The sequence below is a fragment of the Vanderwaltozyma polyspora genome, genomic scaffold (genome assembly GCF_000150035.1).
Source record: "Vanderwaltozyma polyspora DSM 70294 KpolScaffold449 genomic scaffold, whole genome shotgun sequence".
NCBI lineage: Eukaryota > Fungi > Ascomycota > Saccharomycetes > Saccharomycetales > Saccharomycetaceae > Vanderwaltozyma > Vanderwaltozyma polyspora.
Window position 1 is genome coordinate 1 of NW_001834604.1, and position 27,307 is coordinate 27,307.

The following is a 27,307-nucleotide window of genomic DNA, read 5'->3' on the forward strand; positions in this document are numbered from 1 at the left end:
ATAATTGAGTTTCATAAACTTTCTTACTTGAATTTTGTATTCTTCAGGCCATTCCTCAATTTGATTTTGAGAAACACAGGTATAGTTTTCATAGTTTTCATAGTCAATATCATCGTATTCATTTTTGACTTCATAATTTGTATCTTCATCGTATGTGTCATCGTACCATGATCCATAACCAATACCATGTATCCAAGGTGTGCAATCAGTCAATGTACTACTCCAGGAACCCACAAACGTAATAGGAAATGCTGGCTCACCGGTGATATTTTTCTTATAGTTAAAATTATGTGCAATATTTTCAATGGATTGATCAATGTCAAAATCATGGGATTCTGCAAAACGATATTGAAGAAATACTTGATCCCATTCAGCTATTTGCGAATCTGATTTATATTCGATTCCCTTGTAATAAGGACTGGAACTATTATAAAAGTCGAGATCCAAGTCATGGTATGTCATGTTATAGACTGGGCCACTATACTGAATAGTAAAGGTAATATTTGGATTTGGGTTACTAATACTGTCCTTTGTGGTTTGGTAGTAGTCAAAAAGGTCGGTATAAAAGTTAATCTGATAGGATTCAGCTGGCCATACAGCTAACATCGGGGAAAATGTAACTTCCAAACTGGCCAAAGAAGATGGATAATCTATGTTTAATATATAATCAAAATAATCTTTTAGGATTGAAGAAATTACTCTAATTCCATTTTGATTTTCCCATAAATAATTCTCTAAATCTAAATCAAAGTAATTTGTTGAATTTTGAACTGCATATACATTTACAAACACTTTCAAATCATATTTTAATGCCCAGCCTAAAGCCTTGTTAAGGTATTCTTTTTGATTGATATTCACATAAGGGTCGCTGAAAGTCTGATTGCCTGGATACAAATTAGTTGTATTGTCAATCTTCCACGCCCAGTATCCAATGGGAATCTTGACATAGTTGAACCCTTCTTCACTAATCTTCTTGAAGTCATCTTCAGTAATCCATGTTTTGAAATGATTGTCTAACAGTTCCTTGGCATCATCGTATCCCAATGCTTCACACAAAGTGTATTCGTTAATAATAGTTACGTTTGATCCTTTTTTCTTTGCTAGAGCCATGGCATCCTTGTAGAGTGATGGGGTGATGTATGGTTCGGTAACCAACCAACCACCAAGATTAATACCTTTATACTCACCATGATCATCTAGATTTACGGCAATATTTCCATTTTTGCGTAATACATTGGTATCAATATCGAGAGTAAGAGTCAAATTGACGAACACTGATAATAGTAGGAATATATTTACGCCTAACATTTTCAAACAATCAGTTATATAGTGCAACTGAAATACACTTTATTATATTTCTAAAGAGAAATTGGCATCTGATAGTTCTTGAGCTTGGAATTCGAGAAACAGTATTCATAAGTGCAATCATTCCTGTATTTATACAATTTCATACCTTCAATTTTATAAGATAGACAAATATTGGATTTTGTTGTGGAGAAGGAATGAAAATCTTTCGTTCCTGCTGCCTCGGAAGTGTACCTCATCCAGCTTCCATGGATACCGTGTAGTTGCCGGGAGGAACTGCAGCAGCGTGTTCAGGTTCATCAAGATCTTGAGATCGGGCTGTTATAACTCTGCAGAACTTAAATATCATTTCAGGCAACTGAGTGAGTTCGTGCACAACCTTTTGGTTGCCTCTTATGGCAAACAGTCGAAAGGAACAAGGAACAAGTGTATGTGCTACAGAGACACTCAGTTTTTTCTTCCAAAATGTGTATTCTTTGTTGAGCTCTATTTGAATTATTATTTTATCAAGATTTAGTAAGTGTACTTTAATTAGTTTTGGTGTTCCTTTCATTCTTTTATTTGTCTATATCATGGAGACTAGAGCAAGTTAGTAGATATATAATATCAAAAAACTTCTATATTCTTATTCTAATGTACAAGGGTAACATTATATACAATAATACACAATAATACACAATAATACATAATAATTTGTAATAATAGTTACTGTACAACTTTATTAACGTCATTAACAATAAAGCTTCTATTTTGGCGAAACACATCCTTGTTTAACCTTTTATCAATGGACTGTATTATGACATTTTTATGTCAAGTACATCCTTTTTACTAATATGTAGGTTTTAATGCCAATCTAAATCTGCAAAAATTCTCCAATCTAAATTCTGAGCTACTAAGAATCAAAATACTGTTAATGAAATTAATTGTTATTGGTCTCTTGTTATCCATGTAATTTAAAATCAGGATTGGCCAGGCAGCATGGAGTTATTTCAGGATTATTTGTCAGAGCTGTTAGTAAGGATGTTTTCTTCGATGCATACTCATAGTTTTATGAGGCCTTATCTCCTAATTTAACTACTGTTGGTGAAGAAACTTATATTGTACAATTTGTAAAGCCTGTGGTCCTATAATTGGTATAAAGATTTGATTAAGGAATGTTTCTGACTTGAAGTTTTATGACTTCTTAGAGGATATGATTAAGAATCATTTTTAAATTGAATTATATAGCTTATTCCCTTCAACTTTTATCAATCCATTTGTAATATACCTGTGAGGAAATAAAATCAATGCCATTGAGTAATAATTTCATATTTAAATTACCATTAAATATTAGAACATATTATTTTAAGGTCAACTGGATACTAGTCTATTATCTTTTATATTAGCGAAATATCTTGTCCCGTTTTAAATTGAATTGTTTACATTACTTTGTATATTAATTTTATAATTTATTTCGTTATTTGTAGTATCATATATATCCTTTCTATCTTAAACAACAAAATAGTAGAGTATTGTCTATATTTTGAAAAAAAAAAATATAATATCTGTGTCTTCCTAATATTAATTGATATGGATTTCATTTTGTATTAATCTTATTGAATAAATTTGCTCAAGGTGTTTATTTTTAATCTTATTCTATCGTTCTGTTTATTTAAATCGCCAATGGCCAATTTGATGAGAAAGAATAGCGCAAGTATCGTAAGTTAAAATTACTTACAAGAGTACAATAAATATCATATTTTAACTATTAGAATTGATAAATAGAAGCTAATGAACTTTTTTTGTAGTGTTCAGTTTAACGTGAACAAAACTAGAAAATTATTTTTATAAATTTCTTATTACTTCAAAAACCTTATTGTTTGATACATGTTCATAATATTGTTTAAATATTTTAAATTATTACAATATGGAATTATATATATTCCCTAAATTTTTATCTCCCGTTGGTTGCTCTTGAATACAGCAAATATACCCTCTGCTTAATAATGTTGAAAAAATTGTCCTCTAGTTATGACCTTAATTTTAGATAAAAGGGTCAAATTATAAAATTTTAATCCCTTAGAATATTCGATTCAATACTATGAAACGGCAAAATAACTACTTCCTTTTAGTCTTTTTGGAAAAAGCTTAAGCAATTTGAAGTATAGCTTACAGAATCAGCAAGAATTTGAAGGAAAATTACTGATAAAGTTAACAATGTAGCTGATGTATGTCTAACTCTACTATTGATTCCAGAACAATAAAGCCATACCGAATGAAAAACTTGTCATAAACTCAAACATAAACTCAACTATGAAACCTAAGGGTATGTCTATCTGTATTTTGTTTATATCAATTAATCCATCTATGATTATAATACCTCTGGCCAAAATTATTGAAACGAACTTAATTACTTTAACAGATACTTTAGGTGTTTCTGTAACATCATTGGTTTTTCCCTCTTTGATTGCTTCTCAACTCTCTTGGTCCATATTTGAATCTTGCATAATTTAAATTGGAGTATTTCTTCTAAGGATTCAAGATCATTTAGTAACTTAGGCTAATATTTTGCCAATTAACAAAAGCATTAACTTTAAGTAGTGTTTCCTAGCAACAAGATCATTTAAGGACCTTGTTTCAACGTTTTATTTGGCATCATTCTTTGTACATATGTTATGACGTCAAAATATTGTCGAAATCAATAAAAAATGTGAAGACTTGAGAAGTTGCAGGAATTGTTTCTAGGTAATTATGGACAAAGATTTTAAAATTCTAGTGTACCAAATAAAATATTACAGATTCATATATCTTAGTTAATAGTTAAAAATGAAAAAGTGATTTTAGTTACAGGAAGATAGACAATAAACATAACAAACAGTTATATGCATTACATTAGGGTAAAATAATTCATCAAAATAGATAAATACTCGACTGAACATATCATCACAGATGATCATTAGTATAAGACATTTTAAGCATACTGCCAACTTCATTAGAATTTCATTCATGGCTACATTATTACATTACTTCTACTCTGAAACCAGCTTTTAGGCTGTTCAAATTAAAATTGCATTCTCATTAGTTTCGAGTGACCATATGAAGATTTGTTCAATACGCTCACTGGTTTCCAAATCAGATTTCATGTTATAACAGAATAAAACTAAACAACTTTTAAAGTATATTGTCCAGATAAGGTCTCCAAACATTGCATTGTTTGCCTTATGGAAACGATGTATCTTTTCTCCAGAAGAAAGAAGTAAACCATGATGACAGTATTTGTTCTGTCTGATGTTAACTAATCTAATCCTATAACCAATTTAACAAACTAGTCAATAAAGGTCTCAATTCACAGTTTGATATCAATTTATGGTAGTAATAATATAGGAATACAATTGCTATTAGTTTTTGCTCTATTTTTATGAGAAAAAGAACTATTTTGGAGTGTCATCCATTGACGAAACATTATCCACTTAATAACTGTGTAAAGTATCTCTTCAACATCCATATCATCTTAGTGGCTTTCAAACAATCTAGTTCGTTCCCTTTTATATTTTGAGCTGGTATAATTAGGGAAATATTTTCGACTTCTAAGATTTAATAAAGATATAAAGAAATCAATACTTGTATTTTCAATATTTTTAAAAATGCCTCCTTTGTATTATCTAAAATTCGACTGCTTCAGCTTCCTAGGATAAACCCCATATAGGTTTCCCATAATTTATCATATTCTTTAAAAGTTCCTTTAGAGAACTACAAGAAAACATCCAACTTACTTGATTTAAGATATTCCCACTTTAGGCTATAATGGAACAAAAATTGCTTTTAGTTATCGATTTATTTAGACATTCAATAGGTTTTTTAATGAATTATCAATAACCCAGAAATATTTCATTAAAAATATCGACCATTACATTTTTCCTTTCGACAAATGTAAATTTTCTTTCTTTCAAACCATTTTTCTTCAGTTCCTCCAAATCCTTTATAAACAATCAATCATTCAAAACTATTATCAAGAATGAGAAACGAGTAATCCCATATTCTTTCAACTCTTTGGTAGCCAAATCCGTAATTTTGTATCCTAGTCCCAACAACTATATGCATAATTTGAAAATAAGATAGTTATCAATTTTGGAAGTAGTGTTGTAATAACCATTTATTCAGTGTTAAAATTTAAACTACGGTTCTTGATAGCAGAAATTTAACCTTAATTCTTTCAGCTCATAAAAAGAAATATGACCTAAACAAATTACTAAATCTATCGTTACCAATCATACTAACTTTCATCGGATCTACAAAAAGATGAAACCTCATTACTTCGGATGCAAATTCAATAACGTGGAAAATATGCTCAGCGTAACACGAACCATATTCATATTCAAGTAACTGCTAGATGTTACCTCTTCCAATAGATTATGTTTCCCAATGTACTTCATCAACCTAATGTTTTTGCATAAGATTGAAGCTAAAACCAAAAAATCATCATATGCTGGATTCTAATAAGGTTCAGAAACCAGCAACCAGAAACTAGTAAATAATTATGATGTTGCACTGATATACCTATATTTATTTGTATACCGCGTTAATAAATATATCGCCTAGTGTATTGACGTTACATGAGGTACAAAAAGGTGTTGACGCAGGTTCGAAACTGAGAAGGAGTAATTTTCAGTTTCTTTCAGTTTCGAGATTATTATTAATTTGAGTATTCATTATTCAAAGCTATATGGTTGGGAAGCTAATCCTTAATTACTTTATATAGTTTTATATAAGGATTAGATAAAGGGTAGGAATAGTTTCATTTATCTTGAATACTATCCCTTTATATAGCATAAGGATAGCATCTAATTATTCTAATTAGATGCTGGTTTACTGGTTTGTTGACCATGCTGGTTTGTTGACCATGCTGGTTTGCTGGTTTGCTGGTTTGGCTTCTAATGCTAACCATATTTCAACAAAAGGTATGATCATCAGTATGAAATTATCCTATTTTAAAAATATGTTTGTACAATATATATTCATAATAAATTTTAGGTGTAAAATTTTCACTTAATGCCATGCTAGTTTAGGGTTAATAGTCTAAACTGCCATATAATATTACTTACGTTTCAATACAATGATATCTTATATTCCGACACTTACTATAAACCTAAATTGTTGTAATAAAAAAAGAAAGTTAATAATTATTCTTCCTATTCTTTATAAAAATGTTTCAACCTAAACCAGTCACCTATATTTGCATTACAGTCAATGTTGGTATCTCCAGTTCTGCAATCAAAGTGGGAATTCGACGATTCCCCTTTTATTGGAGCGTTGATTCTGTTATAAGCTGTCCATCGGCCACATGCGGTTTTACCACTTCCACTTTTAGAACAGCCTTGCGTTTGGACATCTGCCCACATCATTCTTTGTTGATACCAAACCTGGCCATCAGTACCTGCAGGGATATGACACTCCAGTTCGGCACTTTTACTGATCGATCTACTAACAGAATATCCAGTCGATGCTGATAAAGCCTTTTCATTAAGAAACAAAATCCGTTCCATTGACCAACCATAATAGTATCCATAGCCAATATTAATAACTGCTTCGTCACCACTAAGAGAGTTATCGAAACACTGTGAAACAGGATACCATGGAGACCACCATTCTCCAGAGTGAATGGTTTGGAGTTGATCCCAAAAATAATGCCAACCGCCCACGTCATAGACAATTGGGTCCTTCTTAGCGAAGATACCATTAGATTTTTCATCTTTGTGTATTCCAAAGATAGGATTGGAATTGTCCTCTTCGTGCCATTTGAAGATATTAGAATAAACAATACCAGTGCTATTATCTTTAATAACTATGTCGGTGTTAGCATACATAGAAATGTAGTCGGTGATGTTTTCAGAGTTCGAGACATAAACGATTCCTCCGCTTTGTTTGATATTTTCCAAACTGTTTTTGTCAGAAATGGTTACATTATTACTTCCTGGACTTTCAACAGTTAGACCGCTAACAAGCTTCACCGCAGCCAGAACAGTAAAATATAACTTTACTGAGTTTATTGAAACATACATGATGTCCTCGGTTATATAAAATGTATCTTTCTATTATGTTCAATTAAAAGAAAGCTAAAAAGAAAAGAAGTTTCTTCATATTCTGGAATGCAATGTTCTTATATATATATATTTTAACTTTATGGCTAATTTCTTCCTGAAGTTTTTATATTGTGCAACTAAAATATTTCTAATGCTATTTAGAGGAGTAATACTACTATGGAAATTACAACGTGCATCTATAGAGGAGAGGATGTACTATTGTAGAATCTATCCGATCACGAGTGAACAAAAAGCAACTTCGGCGATTTCCGTATTAGGCAATTGTGAGATGTTTTAGAGTGTGCCTATTGTCCTTAATAGTCAATTAAGGAATTACGTTTGTGCGGGACAAAATAGATAAGATATTCTTAGACATTTCGAAAAAGTCGTTGCTCTGTATAGGGAGTGTATTGATCACTGTCAATGTGATATATAGTTATCGTTAATTGGCTTGAGACATTAAGGCAAAGAAAGGCCGTGGAGATTCGATGCTTTTATCAAAGTTCGTTGAGATACTGGTGATTCTTAATAAATAAGGATAATTGTAATAGAAATATCTAACTCTCTGTTATAAAACTGTATATACGCCTAATATATAGTTACAACAAGTCTAATGTCGACTGTCGTTCTAATGAACATATAGAGGCAATTGGTCATTCCTATCGAATTACTTATAAATCAATTTTTGACCTGGTTATGATTATTTTTTTATTAGTACAGTAACTACATGCATATGACTGTTGCCCAGTTGTCCGGTGGAAGATTATAATGGTCAAACCTCAGTTAATAGTCTAATTAAGTCTATATGGGAATATATATTACTTGGATTATATGATATTTATATCTAAAGTATATTTCTATATTACAGAATTAGTATATAAATAATGCATCAATTCATTCAGATTAGTCGGTGTTTCCAAGAGAGGTTTTAGCTCTCTTATGTCATATTCTTTCTTTATCTTGTTATACCGTTATTATAGATGAAGTCTTTATATCAAGGTTAGGTTTCTATTAGGGCTTGATGTTCAACTAAGACCAACAGCCAGATCTAAAATTAGAAATGCAAAAGTTTTCGATGTAAAGTAAGTTTAGAACGTCCTGAATATCGAGGGCCAAATAGCTAAGCTGCAAATATATAACAATTCCCTAATACGAACCCATTTCGAATTATATTCAATCGATTTCCTCCAACTGACAAAATAATCTTAAGAGGAAAGAAGATCCCTTAAATAGATAACGAGGTTCAGAAAAGATAAAAAGGATCAACTGAACTATTTAGTGACTTATAGATACCTTTTCTAGTGTTTTCGCTCTATGTATTTCCCATGAGAAGAGTATATTTGGATTCTATTATAGATATTGGATTGCAAAATATAATATTATTATTGAGTATTGCTTCTTTAAATCATTTTAGAAATTTTCGATTAACTGTAGATTAATTGTATTCAAAGCAAAGAGCGTTTATAGAAATCAAAAATTCGTGATTATATTGATATATAAATATATATAAAAACTATTGATTATTCATATGACATCGGACATAAGCCATAATTACAGAAACAGGTTGTTATATTATATGAGACTGTTAGAGAAAAGTATACAAAAGAAAATATATATCCATTATATTGTGTCATTTTTTGCCCAATACCCAAAAATGAAAAATCATGAACATTTTCCCTACCTTGTTTATATCTTTCAATGTCATTTCACAATTCCTCAAGCAACAAAGTAGGTAACTTATTCGCGATAACGAACGTCGATGAAATTAGCTCGAAACTTAATATTAGCGATTCTCTATATCAGATGCTCTGAATATTATGATCGGCTTTATTTATTCCCATATTACACCTTCCCAGAGTATAATATCTTGGAATATATTTAATTCTAATAAAATTTCATTGCTGTCGAAGATTTTTCAAATTTAATCGACCTTAATCTTTTCCTGAAATTAAATTAATAAATATGATTAAAAATGAGGATTCTATTATTCCAGAATTTACTACTTATAAATGATTTCTGGTTCAGATTAATCAGCTGTTATAGATAACATACAAAGGTCTTGTAATTGCTTGATTTCTTTTGCAATTGTCATTATTTAGTTGTGGTATGGCTTTTCAAAAAAAAGACGTATATTCCCAACTTATTAACTAGATGCATACACAATCGTTCTATACATATATTTACTCTAGTGTTTCTTTTTGGCTACGACGTTTAATTCATAATAATGATAATGTAATATAAGAATGCTTCTTTTAATTATATATTCTTAAAACAAATTGTAAGTTATTAAACACTTAAACTTTCTTAATATTATCAAACTGATAATGTACTATGAACACCTTTACAAAAAATTTTAATAAGAATCAGTCATTAGTATAATATTCCATATTAAAAAAAAGAAAATAATAGGATTATTATAAAATAAGACAATGATAAATACATTTGACATTAAGCAACTATAAAAATTAGGATATCAAATTTTCTAATGTATATATCCTCACTTCTGAATGAGTAACCAGATATATAGGGTATTGGATAATTATATCAATGTTACAGACAATATGCTATGATTATCAAATTTGTACAATAAAGAATGGTACTATTATCTTTTAGATGAACTAGAACAAATATGTTCAGATGCTTTTTGTATTGTTATTATATTGGGAATTTGAAATTAATTGCAATCCAATTATTCAAGCCTCTAATAGAGCTTGTACTAATCATATTCTGTTGTTATCCTGAAGACTATATTATATGCGGAGTGACCTTCTCCTACTTTCAAGTTTACGATGATGTTCAACATAATGTATAATTAATGCTTCGCAAGTAATTTCTATGGTCAACGCTGGGACCCCTACAATACCGAAACTGTCTACATCAGTCTGTTCTCCAACAAAAATGTCAGCAGAACGTTTGATAGAACCATAGAACGAATCTGCAAAATCTTTATTGTAATACGCAATTTTAGGCTTAGGATTACTTGATATTGGGCGATTCTTAATATCATCTAACAACAATAATTCATATTTACTATCCTCTAAGAAAAGTGATAATAGTGTCAATTTTCTATTCCATTTCAACTTCTGACCTGTAATATTCGAAATATAGTTTTCACTTATTAAATCTCTTGTCATACTAATTGGATCAGTGTTAATAGAGTGCAAGTAATCAAATTGATACTCCTTGGTAGAGCCTAACTTATCGCATGAAACCTGGCAAAATGGTGTTTTATACAGAGTATGAGTTTCCGATTGATTAATTATTTCAAACCTACTATAAGGTGGAGGATCACTCCTAGATTTCAAATCATAAATATAGATTGTAAAACTCATTTTTTTGATTCCTAAACCAATTCCAATACTAGACTTAACTGCTGAATCAAATAGGCCCTCTCTCCTACTGACAATATGCAACAATGGCACACCTACACCGCTTGGATCTAGCTCATTTCTATTCGTACAATTTTTATACTTTTCAAAAGATTGAATCGAACTGAATGCATAATAACCTTCACTTTTTAGTACTTTACCAATAATTAAATTTCTTCTCCTGGAAAAATGATAACAAGTTGGGATATCATTGCTTGTAGTATTTAAAACCTTATATTTTCTCTCAATTGATGATTTATTAAGAGCTTTACTTATCAAACCTACCATTCACAGCCAATATCTTATTCGTTCAAATATTCTGAAAATATATTAGCGTTGTAAGACCACACTAGTAGTTAACCAATAAAGTTTCTTTCTGTAGAGTTACCTAATTATAATGCACCAATTATCTCTGAATCAGAAGTTACCGCTATCTATAATTGTAAAATTCCTTCAGTTTATATACTTCAGTATGAGAATTATATCGACGTTTCTCTCATTATACTCAATTGTAGGCTTAACTTAACATGAAGCTTAAGACTGATGTTCTAGATATATTTAATCATCCTGTCAATACTAGAGGCTTGGTAGTAGTTGATATATTGACTAAATTGTTTCGAACCTGTCGAATATTGTTGCAAGATCGTCGTCATCATAGCAACACGAAGAAAACTCGGAGGGACAAAAATTTTGCAGCAAGGAATTTTACTGTTGGGGTAATAACTCAGTTACAGCGGGTCGGGGCTTATTAGAGGGGTTGGTTGATGGCGAAGTTTGGTTTGCAAAAGCTGGTGTTCCTGGGGTTATGATTGGAAAGGTGGTTAGTTATCCATATAATTTGACTCCCAGTTATTACAGTTATCATATTGTTTTTATGCCGGATGAAGATGCAGAGACTTGAAAGACACGTTTCCTCCCAGGTAAATTAATTGCTGTAGCAGAAGTCTCTGTTGCTTAAGGATATCTTGATAAAGTAGTTTGGTGTCTTGGAGTAGATAAGTTTGGGTATTTGACTTGAGTCATCACCTCATTAGGTCTAATTAGCATCAATTAATGTAGTGTTGTGTGAGTGAGAATTTATTTGTATTGATATTGAAAAATGGAAATGAATTTAGTTTCGAAGTGGTTATATCGAGTAAGATTATTTACAGAAAAGCCTACTTCTACTGGGAATTATTTCGGCGTTAGAACATGAGTTTCTATATTCCTTCTGATCTGCTTATTAGTGAAATTGTCCAATGTATTACTCTATTTTTTTTTCATTCTCAATCCCTAGGAGAGCTAGAATATTCCATTCAGCATTAACATTATTTCCGCACAAGTAATATTTAGTGTTGTAAAAATATTTTTGAATCCAATAAAGTTTGTATACCATTTTATTTTAACTGAAATTAACCTGAGCACTAAGACTATGGATGGAAACGATAAACTAGTACATATAAATGCCAATTGATTGGTATTAGATATTATTAATGTTCGATTTGTAAAGGTTGTGGAGAATAAGGTCATTCATTATATTGGGTAAAATTAATTCTGTCTTTACTAATAAGATATGTTCTAAAATATTTCCCTCGTTTCTTTAATTTTAAACTTTTGTCATTTATTCTCGAATATTTCCTTAAACTTTAAAAAAGCAGGGGATTTTGTTTTTCATTCAATGCAATACGATGTTGATTATGCTTCTAAATATTTCATAAATTACAAACATAAATTGGAAGGCGGGAGGTTGACAAATAAAAGCAAAATCCAGATATAACTTAGATCCCAAATTAGTTGGATATATATATACTTATGAATAGAATTAGGGACTATGCTATAATTTGTGTGGTTTAACTAAATCTCAAAAATTGCATAGATAATAATTTCTTAATGAAACTAAACAAAATTACATTAAGAAGCAATGAGAACAATGAAACAGGAAAAATTATAATATATCATTAGAGCTTTTAGTGTTATTAAGGAGAACAAAATATTAATAATAGAGAACTCCACATGTACATGATGAAACTTTTTATATACTTTAAAGATAAGAGCACATTATATGCAGGATTAATATGTTATCACTACAGTTTACTAGGATTAGTAGCAAAAATGCAAGAAATAAGTAGTTTATTTGGTATAGAACCCATTATATTTGGTAATCCTATTTATATTTGCTTACATACCCCATAAAAAGCTTTGTTTGTTATTGCTGTTGATATGTTTAACTTGTAATATAGAACAAATAATCAGTACTGATTACGCTTTGATTTCATAAACAGAGTTTCAACATCAAGTTTGAATTATTCTGAAATGGATGAAAATGATCAGCTGATTTTATTCAATTGTATTCTTTGTTGTGAATTCTTAATTTATAGATATCTAGTAATTGTACGTTGAATAAGTGCTTGGTATTGCTTTTATTCTATTCGTCTATCTTGTGGAGACTAGTACTGTTAATAAGTAGATTTATTATTAAAGAGTTCTAAATCTTCTTCTTCTAATGTACAAAGCAAATAAATAATATACAATAATATACAATTGAATCAAATAGCAGTCACTATTAGTCTTTGTATGTGTCAACGATAATAACACGTATTATCTGGTGTCATAGATCTTTACTAATTCGTATGAAGCTATGTTGAAATAACACACAATGGAATTTTGAAGCGCAAATTACCACTCTAAATCTATGATACCTTTAGTAAAAACTTCCTTCTGTTCTGCTAAACGATTCGAAACCAATTAAATACCAATTATATTTTTCAAGAACCCCCAGTTATTTTTTTACCGAGCCGAGCTATAGGAAATGAATGCAACAAACAATAAAATGGGAATCATCGAGCCGAGGTACCAGATTTGGGGTCAGGAAGCAGCTGATGCTCACACTAATTTATGTACACACCTAGTAATGAGTATTATCACTAGCGTCCAACACTTTTATACCAAGATTATCACTAGATTTACAGATCTCTTCTCATATTTTTCTAAGCTGTAAATGAATCCTCTTTCGAAGAATGCGACGGTTGAATGTTTTCCATCTCAGGAACTACGGTTATGTATATCAGCCCAGTTACGAATAGCCAATGATATTTTGAATCATGCATCCATTCTATTTTTGATACACAACTTTGGCTGTAAAATTCCTTTTTAGGAATTATGTTTTTTTGTTGAAAATATAAAGAAAATTGATGTTACATATATGTAAATATATTGAGTGGTATTTCTAAAACAATTCCTTGGGCATATCAACTGATCAGTTTTATCAAATAACTAGTAGGCAAAGTAAATAAAGAAGATAAAAGAAGCTCTGTCTTGATCGGCCGAGTAATTCACTAGAGTATTATAGATACCTCGGCCGAAAATTGTCATACTTGTATAATGCTGATTAATCTCGAGACAACAACATCTCCCCATGCATTTATATTTTAAATCTTTTAAGAATGGTTAATTAAGAACTGTATAAATATACGAATAGAATCAAATAAAATGGCAATTACTTTATGGTATTCATTGGTTTAGTAAAAATAAATACTTTCAACATTGCTCTACACTTGAGTACTTCTTGGTATAAGAATATCAATAGATTTAACACAATCAAAGGCACATAATTAATATATCGATGTCAATTGTTCAACAAAAAAAATTTGGAAATACTGGTTTGAAAGTATCCCCGCTTATTATTGGGTGTATGTCCTTCGGTTCGAAGACTTGGGATGAATGGGTTCAAGATGATAAGGAAGAAGCTTTTAAAATTTTGAAACATGCTTATGACAGGGGTATCCGTAGTTATGACACTGCAAATGTATATAGTAATGGTCAAAGTGAAATTATTTTGGGTGAATTCCTAAGGAAATATAACATTCCAAGAGAGACTGTTGTTATAATGACAAAATTGCGTTTTCCTGCTGATGAAAACATGGATATAGACTTTAAAAATATGACACCAGAAATGAAACTAAATGTAGTTAACATGCAAGGTTTATCACGTAAATCTATTTTCAGCTCTTCAAGAGCTTCTGTTAAAAGATTAGGAACCTACATAGATATCCTACAAATCCATAGAGGTGATCCCGATACACCATTTGAGGAAACTATGGGAGCTTTAAATGATGTAGTCATTGAAGGTCTAACTAGATATGTTGGTGCATCATTGATGCTAGCAACTGAATTTGCAGAAATGCAATTCGTAGCAGAAAAACATGGTTGGTTTAAATTTGTCAACTCCCAATCTTGTTATCATTTAATGTATAGAGAAGATGAAAGAGAATTAATTCCTTTTGCAAAAAGACATAACATCGCGTTAACTCCATTTTCTCCATTAAATAGGGGATTGTTATGTAGACCACTTGGTACAGAAACCACTAGATCTAACAGTGATTCTGTAATTAAGACCAAAAATTTGAAAAACTACACCGATTGGGAAGCATCAATTATTAATCGTGTCGAAAAACTTTCTATAAAAAAGAATATTCCAATGTCGGCTATATCTTTAGCATGGGTATTACAGAAAGGCTGTTTTCCTATTGTAGGTTTCAGTTCTATCGAGAGAGTTGAGGAGGCCATTGATGCTCTCGATGTAAATCTAACAGAGGAAGAAATGAAATATTTAGAAGAACCCTACCAACACAGAGAACTATATACTTAAGAAACAGTGATTAAGTTTCTAGAAGATGTTGAGTTGTGAATACACCTATATCTCTCTTCTGATTTTCGGTGCCTCCCCACTTACAACATTTACAAAAGAAATTTCTTGTTTAGAACAGTTTGATTGTTTAGTATAGTATATACAGGCACGTGAATGAAATATTTACTCTTAGGAATTGGGATATGTACGTATATGTATATGCTATAGTCTAAAGGTTAATTTAATTATATTACATTGGTGTATTCAAAATTTGAGATACAGAATTCCCAGAAAATCAGTTAAGCGTCTCAAAATTCTTTCCTAGTATATTGCATTATATATGATACTACTTAGGAGATAGTAAAACGATACCCGAGGAAGAAATCCAGGTTATTGGTATAAAGGTTAAGCTTCTGCCCCATTATATTACATTTAGCCAACAGAGTGATAATTACTTACAACACTTACCTGGTAGTCAGCCTGCGCCAAATTACTCAGTCAATGGATTCCATCTGCCTTGTAAAAATGAAAACTAAAATCATTATTGACGTAGAAAATGAATTTAAGATAATTGAATATACCAAACCATAGGGATATATTAAAACTTCTGGAATTCTGGTAACTAAGTAATCCAGTTGCTAATTTTGGTAGCTCCTGGGAATATATATCAATTAAATTAGTTCCCAAATTAAAGTTGGAACGTATTCTTGTCAAATTCTTCAAAAAGAAAATTGCTAATTCATTATTGGATTGCGATGGAGGTATTGTTACCGTTGAGATCAATTGCTTTGGTAGCCAGATAAGGAAAAGAAGCTGATTCAGAACAAATAGTCGATAGCTTTTGTTTATTGCAGCGGTCTTTTGTGCAAATGCCTGGTTGAATCACAACAAAGGAGACGGATTTATAAAGGATGCAGCCCATCGGAGAAGGATGTTCTATGAGAAGGGTATATGGTTCGAACACCGAAAGTGCTGTTCTAGTGTTACCCGTTTTCTCACTAAGATAGCCGTGAATATGCATGTCCATGTATTTATACTGGTTCATCCATTTACTGCTATTCGAATTTTACCCTTTTCCGTTTGAAAGAGGATCTTCCGAAAGGAAATTACTTCTTTCTTTCGAAGGAAAGTTTTTTCTTTTCTTTTTTCTTTTCTTTTTTTTTTTACCCTGTAGTCGAATTAGATTTAAGATTTATGGATTTAATAATATATGTGATGAGATGTGCTGCTAACTGATGACCTTGATATATAATAAGCTTGCTAGTCGATTGTTTTTCTAGACAATGCTTTGGAATCTCAATTCTATTATTTTAAAGTTCCCTTACATTTTGCATATCAATGACGTTCAAATCATCAATTGTTTAGTACGCTCTAATTGTTATTTCAAGCTGGATATTAAATACGTATCTTATCCATTCACTGGTGTATGGTATATTGCGGTTTTCTTTTATAAAGACAGAAGATGATGAATTCAAAGGATGGAAAAAATAGTGCTGTGGACATTCAATCGGAATTGTATGATGAGAGTAATTCTCAAAACTCATATATCGATAATGAGGACATAGCTGATGAGAAAAATATTGCTAGTGATGAACTCACAACAAGTGATGGCGAAAGATTGCAACCAGGCCCACCTCCAAGGTTAAATTTTTGGGATAATAGTTTGAAAGATCTCAGATTCACAATATGTAAGCAATTGGTAATTAATCTTTTCCTATTGGGTTTTATGTGTTTCACTGTTTTATGTATTTACTGGGGAGCGTCTTATCATAGAGATAAATTCATTCACAAAGTTAATATCTTAGCTGTTTTCCAAGATGATGACGGTAATTCTCCTTTGTCTAGATTAGCATATGAAATTTTGGATAATTATACATCTACAGTAAAGGGTAACTGGAAAGTATACAACCAATCTGAATTCATGAACCATTATCATTTAACAGATTCCTCGCAGGTCAACCAAAAAATATTTGAAATCATTCATCATGAAGATTATTGGTTTTCTCTGAACATAAAGGAAAATGCAACTCGAAATTTAATTTCTTCTTTGACTGACAACAATTCCTCAAATATATTCGATTCTACAGAATATTTCGAGGTAGGTTACGAATCTGGTAGAGATCCAACTAATTTGAAATCGGCTATTCTGCCAATTTCACAGGCGTTCCAGAGTGTTTACAAAAAATTATATCCTGCAACTGTATTATCTCCTATTATTAATTCAGTAAATATTAGTGATACTGAACCTGAAAAGTTAATCTCCGCAAGCAGTATGGATTTTACCTTTAGCGATTGGAGGCCTTTCACAGATGCCGTCATATTGACACCATTACAAGTTGGTTCTATTTATACGTTGATTTTAACTGTTGTACAATTTGCCTTGTGGGGTAAAGTCCATGGTATGGTTTCTCAAAAGTTAAAGATTCCTCAGTTAATAGTTTACAGAATTTTAATATCAGTGGTAACTTTATTTTTTTTATCTTTGTTCTTCTGTACAATTTCTGCAATTTTTCAAGTTGATTTCACAATGGCCTTCGGAAGAGGGGGGTTCGTTGTTTATTGGATGTCAACATGGCTTGTCATGTTAGCTGTTGGTGGTGCAAATGAAAATGTCATTACTTTGATTGTTGCATACGGTACAGAATATCTAGCATTCTGGCTGTTGACATGGATTATCCTAAATATATCAGTTACTTTCTTCCCAATGGCATTGGATAGCAACTTTTACCGATATGGTTATGCTATGCCAATTCATAATGCTGTTGATATTTATAAAGTCATTTTTTTAAACTTATCAAAACATAAGATGGGTAGAAATTATGGTATATTAGTTGCATGGGTTGTACTTAATTGGACATTATTACCTTTATTCATGAAAATTTCTGGCGCTAAAATGCAGAAGAACGCTAAGGAACAAATGGAACAATCTTTGGTATTAGCAAAGAAAATGGGTAGAATTTAATTTAATTAATACTCTCTCACACACCCAGTCTTTTTCAGTAATATTCTGGAATACTTCATTTAATATCGGTTAATAACACATAAGGATGTGATTTTTGAATTTTTGAATTTATAAATTGACAAATCTAATTTATTGGAAGTTCTGCTAGCATATTACACATAGGATACTGGAAATTATTGTTAGGGAGTTGAAAATACCAGAACATAGTACGTGGTTAATCAAATTTAATCCTAAATCAATTGCATTTTTTCTTTATTCGGTGGTAATCTCAGCTGGGTACCAGTTGATTTTACAGAGTATATATTGTATTTAAACTTCAAGATTTCGATTTAATTTTATCATTTCAGATTCTCTCATTCATTATATTGAGCAATCTGTTATTTAGATTTTATACACCATTATTTTAATACACAGAACAATACCATTATTCTGGGTAGGGCTCGATTGCGATATATAACTAGTTAAATAATGTGACCCTGAGTCAATCACCAGGTGATTGGAATTCAATTTCTTTTTGAATTTTGATTATTTAAATCAGAATTAGAAATATTTGATAAGTATATAATATATTGTGTAACTTGAGATAATTTGGAAAGTGGCGATAGGCATATGTTACATTGTATGGTGTGGAAGCCTTAGATTAAAATAGTTGTACCATAGAGAGTTGAATAATTTGATCCTTTCAAGATTGGGTATTTATTATGTTTAAAAATAAAACTAGATTAATCCAAAATCGAAAGACATTTTAATCAAAAATCGTTTAAAATTTGTATCAAGCACTCCCTACTGGCAAGTTCTTTAACCATCACACTTTCAGTAATAATAATCTTATCAATTCTATTCAGTAATTCCACTAAAAAATAAGACAATTATACCCAACTAAGTTTGTTTATATATATATCAAAAGGTTTAGTGGCATATACTTTGTGCGTATTAATTGTTTCTGGTCTTAAATTTTTTATCTATAATACAGTCCATTTATATCAGTCAGCATTTTTCCCCTTAATCATGACCGATGTCATCAATGGTGAAAGATACAATTCTAGAGGAAATTAAAATCAGATTATTGGTACACCATATAGAACTAATTATTCCTTATAGTTGGTTATAAAGCGACTATTCATTGACCAAAACACACCAAAATTCAATAAAATTAATAACTGCATTAACTTATCATTCTATTGTTGATAAATATATATGTAAAAATAAACTATAAATGTAGGTCTTTATTTTTTTCTTTTTCTTAATAATAAGAACTTACTGTTTCAAGACAGTAACATATTTTTCACCAGAATTCTTACCCTCTTTGATACCTTGTAAAAGGGCTGGAATATCTTCTAACCCATTTTTGAAGGTCTTGACTGGAATATGGTGAATTTCCCCATTATTAAGCTTTGGGTTAATGAAATGAACAAAATTAATTCCGGATTGTCTATAAGCTGGATCAGCAGGTTTGGAATGAGCACCAAATGGGACCTCTTTACGGGCAGCCAAGTACAGCATGGTACCACTAACTACAACATTGTCTCTTCTCTATGTCTTCTCTATATTTTTAATAGACATTGTAACTAATCGAATAACGGTTGCTTTTTCATTTTCAACAGCACATTGATAAACTTGGTTCAAAGTCTGTGGGTTGGAAACACCATCAACTAGATGCTGAATGTTGTTATACTTGGATTTAATTTGATGGATTACATCTGAATTGTTATAATCAAAAACTTCATCAGCACCATAAGCCTTTAAAATTGCTTCGTGTTTCTTGGAGGCTACAACAACAATTTTAGTGCAACCTTGTAAATTCCTTGAAAACTGGATTAATAATTGGCCAATGGCAGGTGCACCACCCCAGATCAATAGCGAATAACTATGATGGACAGAAATTGGTCTCCACTACAATTTATTCCCTAAATTATGGATCAATACCATACCTGAAGTATTTAAGGAAACGGACAAAGAAGCTGCTCTCTCAAAGGTAGAAATCGGGCCTGCTGGTATATCGGAGTCTTCCAACTTTATACTCTTCAATGGTTTGTAGGCGGTAGCAGTATCGACAACAACATACTCCGTGAAAGTACCGTTTGTAGGGCACCTGGTTGAATAACCATGTATAAAACCATAAACAAAATCTTCAATTACCCAGTCTTTAATATTTGAGTCTAATTTAACAATTTGATCAACAACGTCACAGCCGATGATAGAACCTTGTGGGCCTAATCTATAGTCGACATGTTTCCAATCTGTTGGATACTAGCAAAAGCAATCGTTTTAACTAAAGCATAACCTTCTTCCAATTCTGCCAAAGGAATTCCTTCTTTAACAATGGCATACTTCATAGTGGTTGGGATTTCAATATGTGGGGACATTTGTGATATTTTTATATATAGAATTATAGCTCTCTTTTTTTTTAGATGATATTATCTTCCAATCCTAGGATTTTTCTTTAGTAACTCATATCTATTAAATAATTTCCCGATTGTAATGACATTCAAAGTTTACCATTTATTATAGATTTTTTATGACAGGTTTTAATTAGTAAACATTTAAGAATTTCATTGTCGCTTAATTTACACTGACGTTAGAAGATTTTAGGTGCTGCTATTATTAAAGAATGGACTGATAAATCAGTGGTTGATTCGAACGACTGAGGTTGAATAGCATTCTCCTTCAAAGTTGACCATTAGAAACCTTTCTCTGTACGAGTCGTTTCCTCGACACCTTTAAAGTTTAGAAGTACTGATAACAAAACCCGAAATTCGAATAAGCAGAAGTGAAACCCCCACGTTTGTTTACGTGGCTTGGCTTGGCTCCCTAATGCAGTTCGGCCGAGGAATCATCTTATTCGGACCCGTCAAACAGCGTCGGCTCGGTGAATTTAATCTCCGTTCGTCGTATTTTTTCTTTCCACAACTTTTCCTGTCTATAACGCAAAAGGGATTCCTTTCTTTTCTTGGAATGCCTTAATTTCCGAGGAAATACGCTATCAAACCCTTTTTGTATTGGTTGGCCCGGATTTGGTAAACTTTTAATTATTATTTAGTTGTATAGTTAGTTTGGTATACGTTTGAATAAAGGCGGCTCTGCGTGTATTCAATAGGATCTTAAGGTAGAGATTTGTATTATAAATTAAATTTGCTGTTAATTAATAATGTTACTGATGTTTCCTTTATATGCAAGTTAACATACTAAATAAGATACAATAATATATAATAATCTCTTTTAATAGGAATATTAATAATATGCCACAACGTTGTTATAACAACACATATCTCTTCCATATCAAGGTTCATACGAGGAAACCTCTAAATAATATATGCTCAGTCCAACTATGACTTTAACATTCTTGGTTTCTTTTCCATTTATTTTGCATTAATAATATCGAAATATTTCGAAATGGTCAATTTGAAATATCCCTGGTCAAAGATTTTGCCAGAAACACTCGATTGATATTTATGGCATAATACCCTGAATGATTATTAATACATTTCAGAAATTTCAATTATAAAAGTGACATATTCTCAGAAGTTATGAATTGAAAATGTCGAACTTGTTTAATAACAAAAAAGCACACAATTAAGAGTAATTGAATAGATCCATAATATCAATATTATCAAAATGAAAGTTTTAATAGTTTTTGCTCATCCAGATGAACGTTCGTTAAACGGTTCCTTGTTGAAGGTCACCGTCAAACAACTAGAAGATGATGGCCATGAAGTCAAAGTCAGTGACTTGTATAGAATGAAATGGAAGGCTGTTATTGATGAGGATGATTTTTTGAATCACAATAAGGGAGAAAGGTTACAAGTTGCAGCTGCCTCTGGTGGTGCATTTTTCAACAACAAATTAACTGAAGATGTTGTTCAAGAACATGAAAAATTGCAATGGGCTGATACTGTTATCTTCCAATTCCCAATGTGGTGGTTCCAAATGCCAGCTATTTTAAAGGGTTGGGTTGATAGAGTTTATTCTTTGGGCTTGGCTTACGGTGTTGGTGAACATAACGAAACCAAATGGGGTGACCGTTTCGGTGATGGTGTTTTCAAAGGCAAACGCGGTATGCTAATGGTAACTATAGGTGGTTCAGTAAGTAATTACAGTGAAAGAGGTATTTGTGGTCCTATCGATGATGTTCTATTCCCAATTAACCACGGTATCTTATACTATCCTGGTTTCACTGTTTTACCTTCATTTAAAATTTTTAAATCCAGTACCATGACTCCAGAGGTATATGACGATTGGGTCGCTAAATTAAAAGAACATTTGCACAACGTCGAAAACATGGAACCTATTCCTTACAGAAGACAAAATGGTGGTGAATATTCTATTCCATCGTTGGAGTTGAAACCAGAATTTGGAAAGTCGGGTGCTCAAGGTTTCTCTTTACATATTCACAACTAAATATATACACATATATGTACGTCATTTGACTAGTCCTTTTTTTAATGCTACATTTCATTATTGTTCCCTTTTTTGTATGGTTCAAATTTAATTGTAATGGTATTATTCTTCCAACCAATTGTTGTATAAATCAGTATGTTGAGAAATATACTGTGGAATGATATAAGTAAAATGACAAGTACTGACTTAATTATCTCGCTTTAGATTACATGTCCTAGATCCTGGAATTAGGTTCGCTCATGACAATTATAGTATAATTGAAAATATTGGATGATATTTTATGGTATATTGAAGCATTATATAAACTTAATAACATACACCGGAAAAAATATAAAATGATGTATTAATAACTTTTTAATTTTAGTGGAACATTTTTTTGCTAATGATCGATTTCGTAGATACTTAAAGATATAAATTGTACAATATAACATATCACAGCAACCATATTGCATCAATAATCATGAAAGTTATTCGCATTTAATATTCCTTCCGACTTTATCATTACAATAGAAACTCAAGATTAGTAACTGATAGTTAAATGGATTCTTTCAAATTAATACTCTAGATACGGGAATATATGTTGCTATATTTTCGTAATTTAAAGTGTAATCTACCACTATATAAGAAAGTCCAAGGAGTTTATGCAGATTGTTCTAATCCTAGTTTTGTCATGTTGTCAACTTCCTCATCAGTTAAATTAAAACTAAATAAGTTTAGTGCTTTTACTATTCCATAAGGCCTAAAAAAAGTGATAATTGGTATGATTCCTCTTTTTGTTACCCATCGTAACAAAAATTCTAAATCCATTTACTATTTTTGGCAATACCCCATTGATATACTTATAGAACCGCAATTCGATAAAATTTTATGGTTTCCTGTAACAAATTCAATGGATTATAAGTTTCCAGTTGAAAACCATTTTGTTGAAGTATTTATCAATAAATGACTTTGGTTTTGAAAAGACGCATTGAATTAGAACTTGATTTACCTGCGATTTAACAGCAGTTTTCATTATTCTCTCTAAGTGTATGCACTGTGGAAAAATCCGAGACACTAATATTTGTCGCCCTACTTTGCTTATACAAGAATTTCATGCAGCTTCTACAGAAATGTTCTTGTATATCGAGTCGGATTCTGGAAAATTTAATTATTAAAGATCAACGTATTCTAAATCAAGAATATTCAAAGCGGTATTTAAACCTTGAATTTGACTGACAGTGATCTTGAGTAAAGTATAAAACTTATTAGCAATGAATATTTTTTTACTTGGTTTCGCCGCTTCCCTTAAAGGGTTGCTTATTTCAGGATATGTTCCATAATATTCCATAACATCAACATAGACATTTTCAGGACACCTATAATACCAGATTATTCTCACTTAGATGAGATTATATTCCATCAAGAATCCCTATTGTTTACTATTTATTAATTTAACATATTACTGGATAGTTACCTGTAATCATATTCATATCTATATTACTATACTTACTAGATTATACAATGGGTTCACTCTCCTTTCTTTATATCCATAATAACTGACGATGTTCAACGTATAGCCTGTAAATTCATACAAATAAGAATCATCTCATTTCTTTTATAAACTTCAGGTATTAGTTTCTTTTTCTATTATTTACTAATCCAGGGTTGCATAACTTCATTTACAAGTGTCACACAAACCAAGGAAGGATTATAGCACATACTCTTTTTTTAAATGTTCTTCATACTAATAATCTACAGATGCGTCAATTATATCATGAATATCCATTTAATTTTTTCATTATCATTAGGGGATAAAGTTTTAGAATATAAGGTATCCTAGCATTCGGATACAAGCGGCATTATATGGTACAGCTTATATTATTAACCCTAATCTTGTACGTCATTGTTAACTAAAATTTTTTACCAAAATTGTATTCTAAATTTATGTTTTACCAATGTATAATAATCAGGGATAATTGCACGTTGATGAAATCATCACTTTTATAATCTATGTAATCTTAGTACAACAAGAAAATTGTTCATTACATTGGTATCCGCACACATCAAGGTATTTAAGTGTGATATTAGATACTGAGTGGAAGTTCAACCTTCAAATATTTTTGCTATTAATATGTAAAATGATTGAAATTATTATTTAAAGAATAATATGAAAAACTATTAAGTTGTTAGAAACATCTCATTGATAAATGATAACCGTTTATCTATTGGCCTTATTGATGTTTCTAAGCAAAACATTTAAGTGAGGATATATTGTCATTTGTTAGCATAGTTAAGTAACAGAAACCAATTAGCAATATTAGAACACCAAAGAAGCCTGCTTTTCCTTTGATCGTTCCAAACACAGTTGGAATACCATTTGCCTTACGTAAAACGTTAAACATCAAGATACCTGAAATAATAGCAATTATAAAAGAAACAAACCTAGCAGAGGCATAACCCGTGCACTTCATATTTTTATACCTTTGCATCCATTGTTCCTCTGGAGTTAAGTAAACTGTCTTGTCAACCGAATATATTAAATATATAAGTAAAATAGTGCATAATAACATTGGAACAGCTACAAACGAGATCAGGAAAACAGTAGCATGGCTATTATTGCGAGGCGTATCTATATTAGAAGATTCTAATTTTGCTTCATCCGACGGTTTTCTTGACATTGTATTATGTTGAAAGTATATCAGTTTTCACCTTTTTCATCAATGATGTATTTGATTATAATTGTTATATTTTTAAAATATGATGAAAATCTACCGGCTAGTCATTCTTTCTAAATAAATTATTAAATTATTGTTGCAATTCTTAAATAGTAAGACATTATATGATCCGTTGAAAAATATCAACTCTTTCCATATTTCGAAATGGATTCGATGACATCATATAAGGTTGTTACTTCTGATTCGAAATGGTTTATCATAAAATTAATAATTACATGAAAGAGTCCGTTCCCATAGTTACAACAAGAAATCTCCGTTCTGATTTTCTAGCTTGGGAGTTCAAACTGAAACAAGAAAAGACAAATGCCCGTACAGGCTTCGAAAATTTCTGGTTTCAAACCGAGGGATAGTAGAATCTATCATGAACAACGAAGATTTGTTGTTCAGTGTTGGACCTCCCAAGACTAATGACAGGGTAACTCTGATATTGTTGCTGTTTCTGTTGGTGCTGTTGGTGCTGTTGGTACTCCCAGTAGTCTATCGTACATCGATCAAACTAAAATGTCTTGCTACTAAAAGGTTCCCAAATTGAAAACTAAATAAAAAACGAGCGTGCAGGTATTCGTTACAGCCACATGATAATTACACATTTAAACACTATAAGAGATCTATAAAAGGACCATGAAATCTGCTTTACTTAAACCTGTTTCCTGTCATTAAGAGAACCAATAGTTTATACTCCTAGTTCTATATTACAGTGTACATTTCCTAGATTGTTTATTGTTTTGAGAGACAAGATCGATTTCTCGCATAATTCAATACTAATTGCATATATAGGGCTGACAGATCTTCAAAGGATATTTAATTATCTTATATTTTATACTACCACACCAGTTTAATGGGTATGACATATAATTCACAAAATGGTCTGATTGAACGTAACCATGTAAAATTACGGTTTAGCATTCAATTAGTGAAATAATGTTAATTTATTCATGAGAGAGATCTCAATAGTAGAATTTGACTAGTGTCAATTGAAGAATTTAAATTACAATTAATATGAATCTGATAAAACTTCTAAACTTTATTTTCTAGCTTTTAAGGTTTATAGCATTTATAAAATATATGCTTTGTGAAGGGAACTATCAATTTCAGGTGAAAATTTTAGAAATAACCAGTGGTGGGCATTTTGATAGGTAGGTTCATTATAAGACCTTAATACTTTTTCTCATGCTTGAAATAGAAAATATTGGAAAGCTTAGGGTCTTTTGAAATCCCTGCTTTTGACTAAATGAAATTCATCACATCACAAATTTTATAAATTGACGAACCGCCACTAGAGAAATACTCTCCGATGACATGTTGATCCCGATCATATAATTTTGCGGCGTTCACATTTTTATTATAATGCTGAAGTATTATCAAGTTGCTAATTTGTTTGTAATTAATTTCTTGTGAACATATATTAATTCTTTATAAGTTGTTTGTGTTGAATTGGCCAATTTTTAAAAAACTTTCCGAAAATATATCTTACTTCTCATTCCTTTATATCTTTATTAATAAGTTTAAAGATAACAAAACATTTTCTGTTTATTCAACAGCCTGCCTCTATAAAACAGTCTTCTTCTCCTAAAATTATTCACCCACATTTGAAAAATGAATTTATTTGTATTATGTGTTACTTATTACATATAATTACTTAATGTATTAGTTTTAACATCTATGCATAGAGAGACAACCCATTTCATATGTATAAATAAAAATGCATTGGCATGACTGGAAATGAAAGAATAAATGCTCAATTAAATGAAAATTTTCTTGAATGTGTTTCAATATTAAAAAGCTCTGCTAATCAGGGTTTTATAAAATTCTATTCAGTTAACTTTTAAACGACAGAATGCATTCTATGGTATCTCTGTCACTATTAATATGAAAAAAGCTTTTCAACCTAGTAA

At 31.0% G+C, this 27,307-nt stretch overlaps 6 protein-coding genes, 1 pseudogene and 1 further gene across 6 annotated transcripts, besides 4 other annotated features; 3 read left to right on the forward strand and 5 right to left on the reverse strand.

Annotated features, from left to right (window-relative positions):
- Kpol_449p1 (exoglucanase repeat family protein) lies at positions 1 to 1,308 on the reverse strand (the record flags this gene model as incomplete). The annotated part of the gene is made up of 1 exon (XM_001643094.1): positions 1 to 1,308. A coding segment is annotated over one exon (1,308 nt), but the record flags the coding sequence as incomplete, so codon positions are not given.
- Positions 1,309 to 6,473: 5,165 nt separating this feature from the next.
- Positions 6,474 to 7,343, reverse strand: Kpol_449p2 (uncharacterized protein; the record flags this gene model as incomplete). Its single annotated transcript, XM_001643095.1, has 1 exon — positions 6,474 to 7,343. One exon carries the CDS (start codon positions 7,341 to 7,343, stop codon positions 6,474 to 6,476), a length of 870 nt encoding a protein of 289 aa, XP_001643145.1.
- Positions 7,344 to 10,114: 2,771 nt separating this feature from the next.
- Positions 10,115 to 11,020, reverse strand: Kpol_449p3 (uncharacterized protein; the record flags this gene model as incomplete). The annotated part of the gene is made up of 1 exon (XM_001643096.1): positions 10,115 to 11,020. The coding sequence occupies one exon, from the start codon at positions 11,018 to 11,020 to the stop codon at positions 10,115 to 10,117; it is 906 nt and encodes a 301-aa protein (XP_001643146.1).
- A 3,313-nt stretch (positions 11,021 to 14,333) lies between these two features.
- On the forward strand, positions 14,334 to 15,359 carry Kpol_449p4 (aldo/keto reductase; the record flags this gene model as incomplete). The annotated part of the gene is made up of 1 exon (XM_001643097.1): positions 14,334 to 15,359. The coding sequence occupies one exon, from the start codon at positions 14,334 to 14,336 to the stop codon at positions 15,357 to 15,359; it is 1,026 nt and encodes a 341-aa protein (XP_001643147.1).
- Positions 15,360 to 16,800: 1,441 nt separating this feature from the next.
- Positions 16,801 to 18,300, forward strand: Kpol_449p5 (SNG1 family protein; the record flags this gene model as incomplete). The annotated part of the gene is made up of 1 exon (XM_001643098.1): positions 16,801 to 18,300. The coding sequence occupies one exon, from the start codon at positions 16,801 to 16,803 to the stop codon at positions 18,298 to 18,300; it is 1,500 nt and encodes a 499-aa protein (XP_001643148.1).
- A 1,257-nt stretch (positions 18,301 to 19,557) lies between these two features.
- Positions 19,558 to 19,833: a sequence feature (similar to hypothetical protein; correction of possible frameshift sequencing error).
- On the reverse strand, positions 19,558 to 20,666 carry Kpol_449p6 (the record flags this gene model as incomplete).
- Positions 19,837 to 20,193: a sequence feature (similar to hypothetical protein; correction of possible frameshift sequencing error).
- Positions 20,197 to 20,550: a sequence feature (similar to hypothetical protein; correction of possible frameshift sequencing error).
- Positions 20,553 to 20,666: a sequence feature (similar to hypothetical protein; correction of possible frameshift sequencing error).
- Positions 20,667 to 21,915: 1,249 nt separating this feature from the next.
- Kpol_449p7 (NAD(P)H-dependent oxidoreductase) lies at positions 21,916 to 22,698 on the forward strand (the record flags this gene model as incomplete). The annotated part of the gene is made up of 1 exon (XM_001643099.1): positions 21,916 to 22,698. One exon carries the CDS (start codon positions 21,916 to 21,918, stop codon positions 22,696 to 22,698), a length of 783 nt encoding a protein of 260 aa, XP_001643149.1.
- Positions 22,699 to 23,286: 588 nt separating this feature from the next.
- Positions 23,287 to 24,025, reverse strand: Kpol_449p8pseudo (annotated as a pseudogene).
- Positions 24,026 to 27,307: the final 3,282 nt, after the last annotated feature.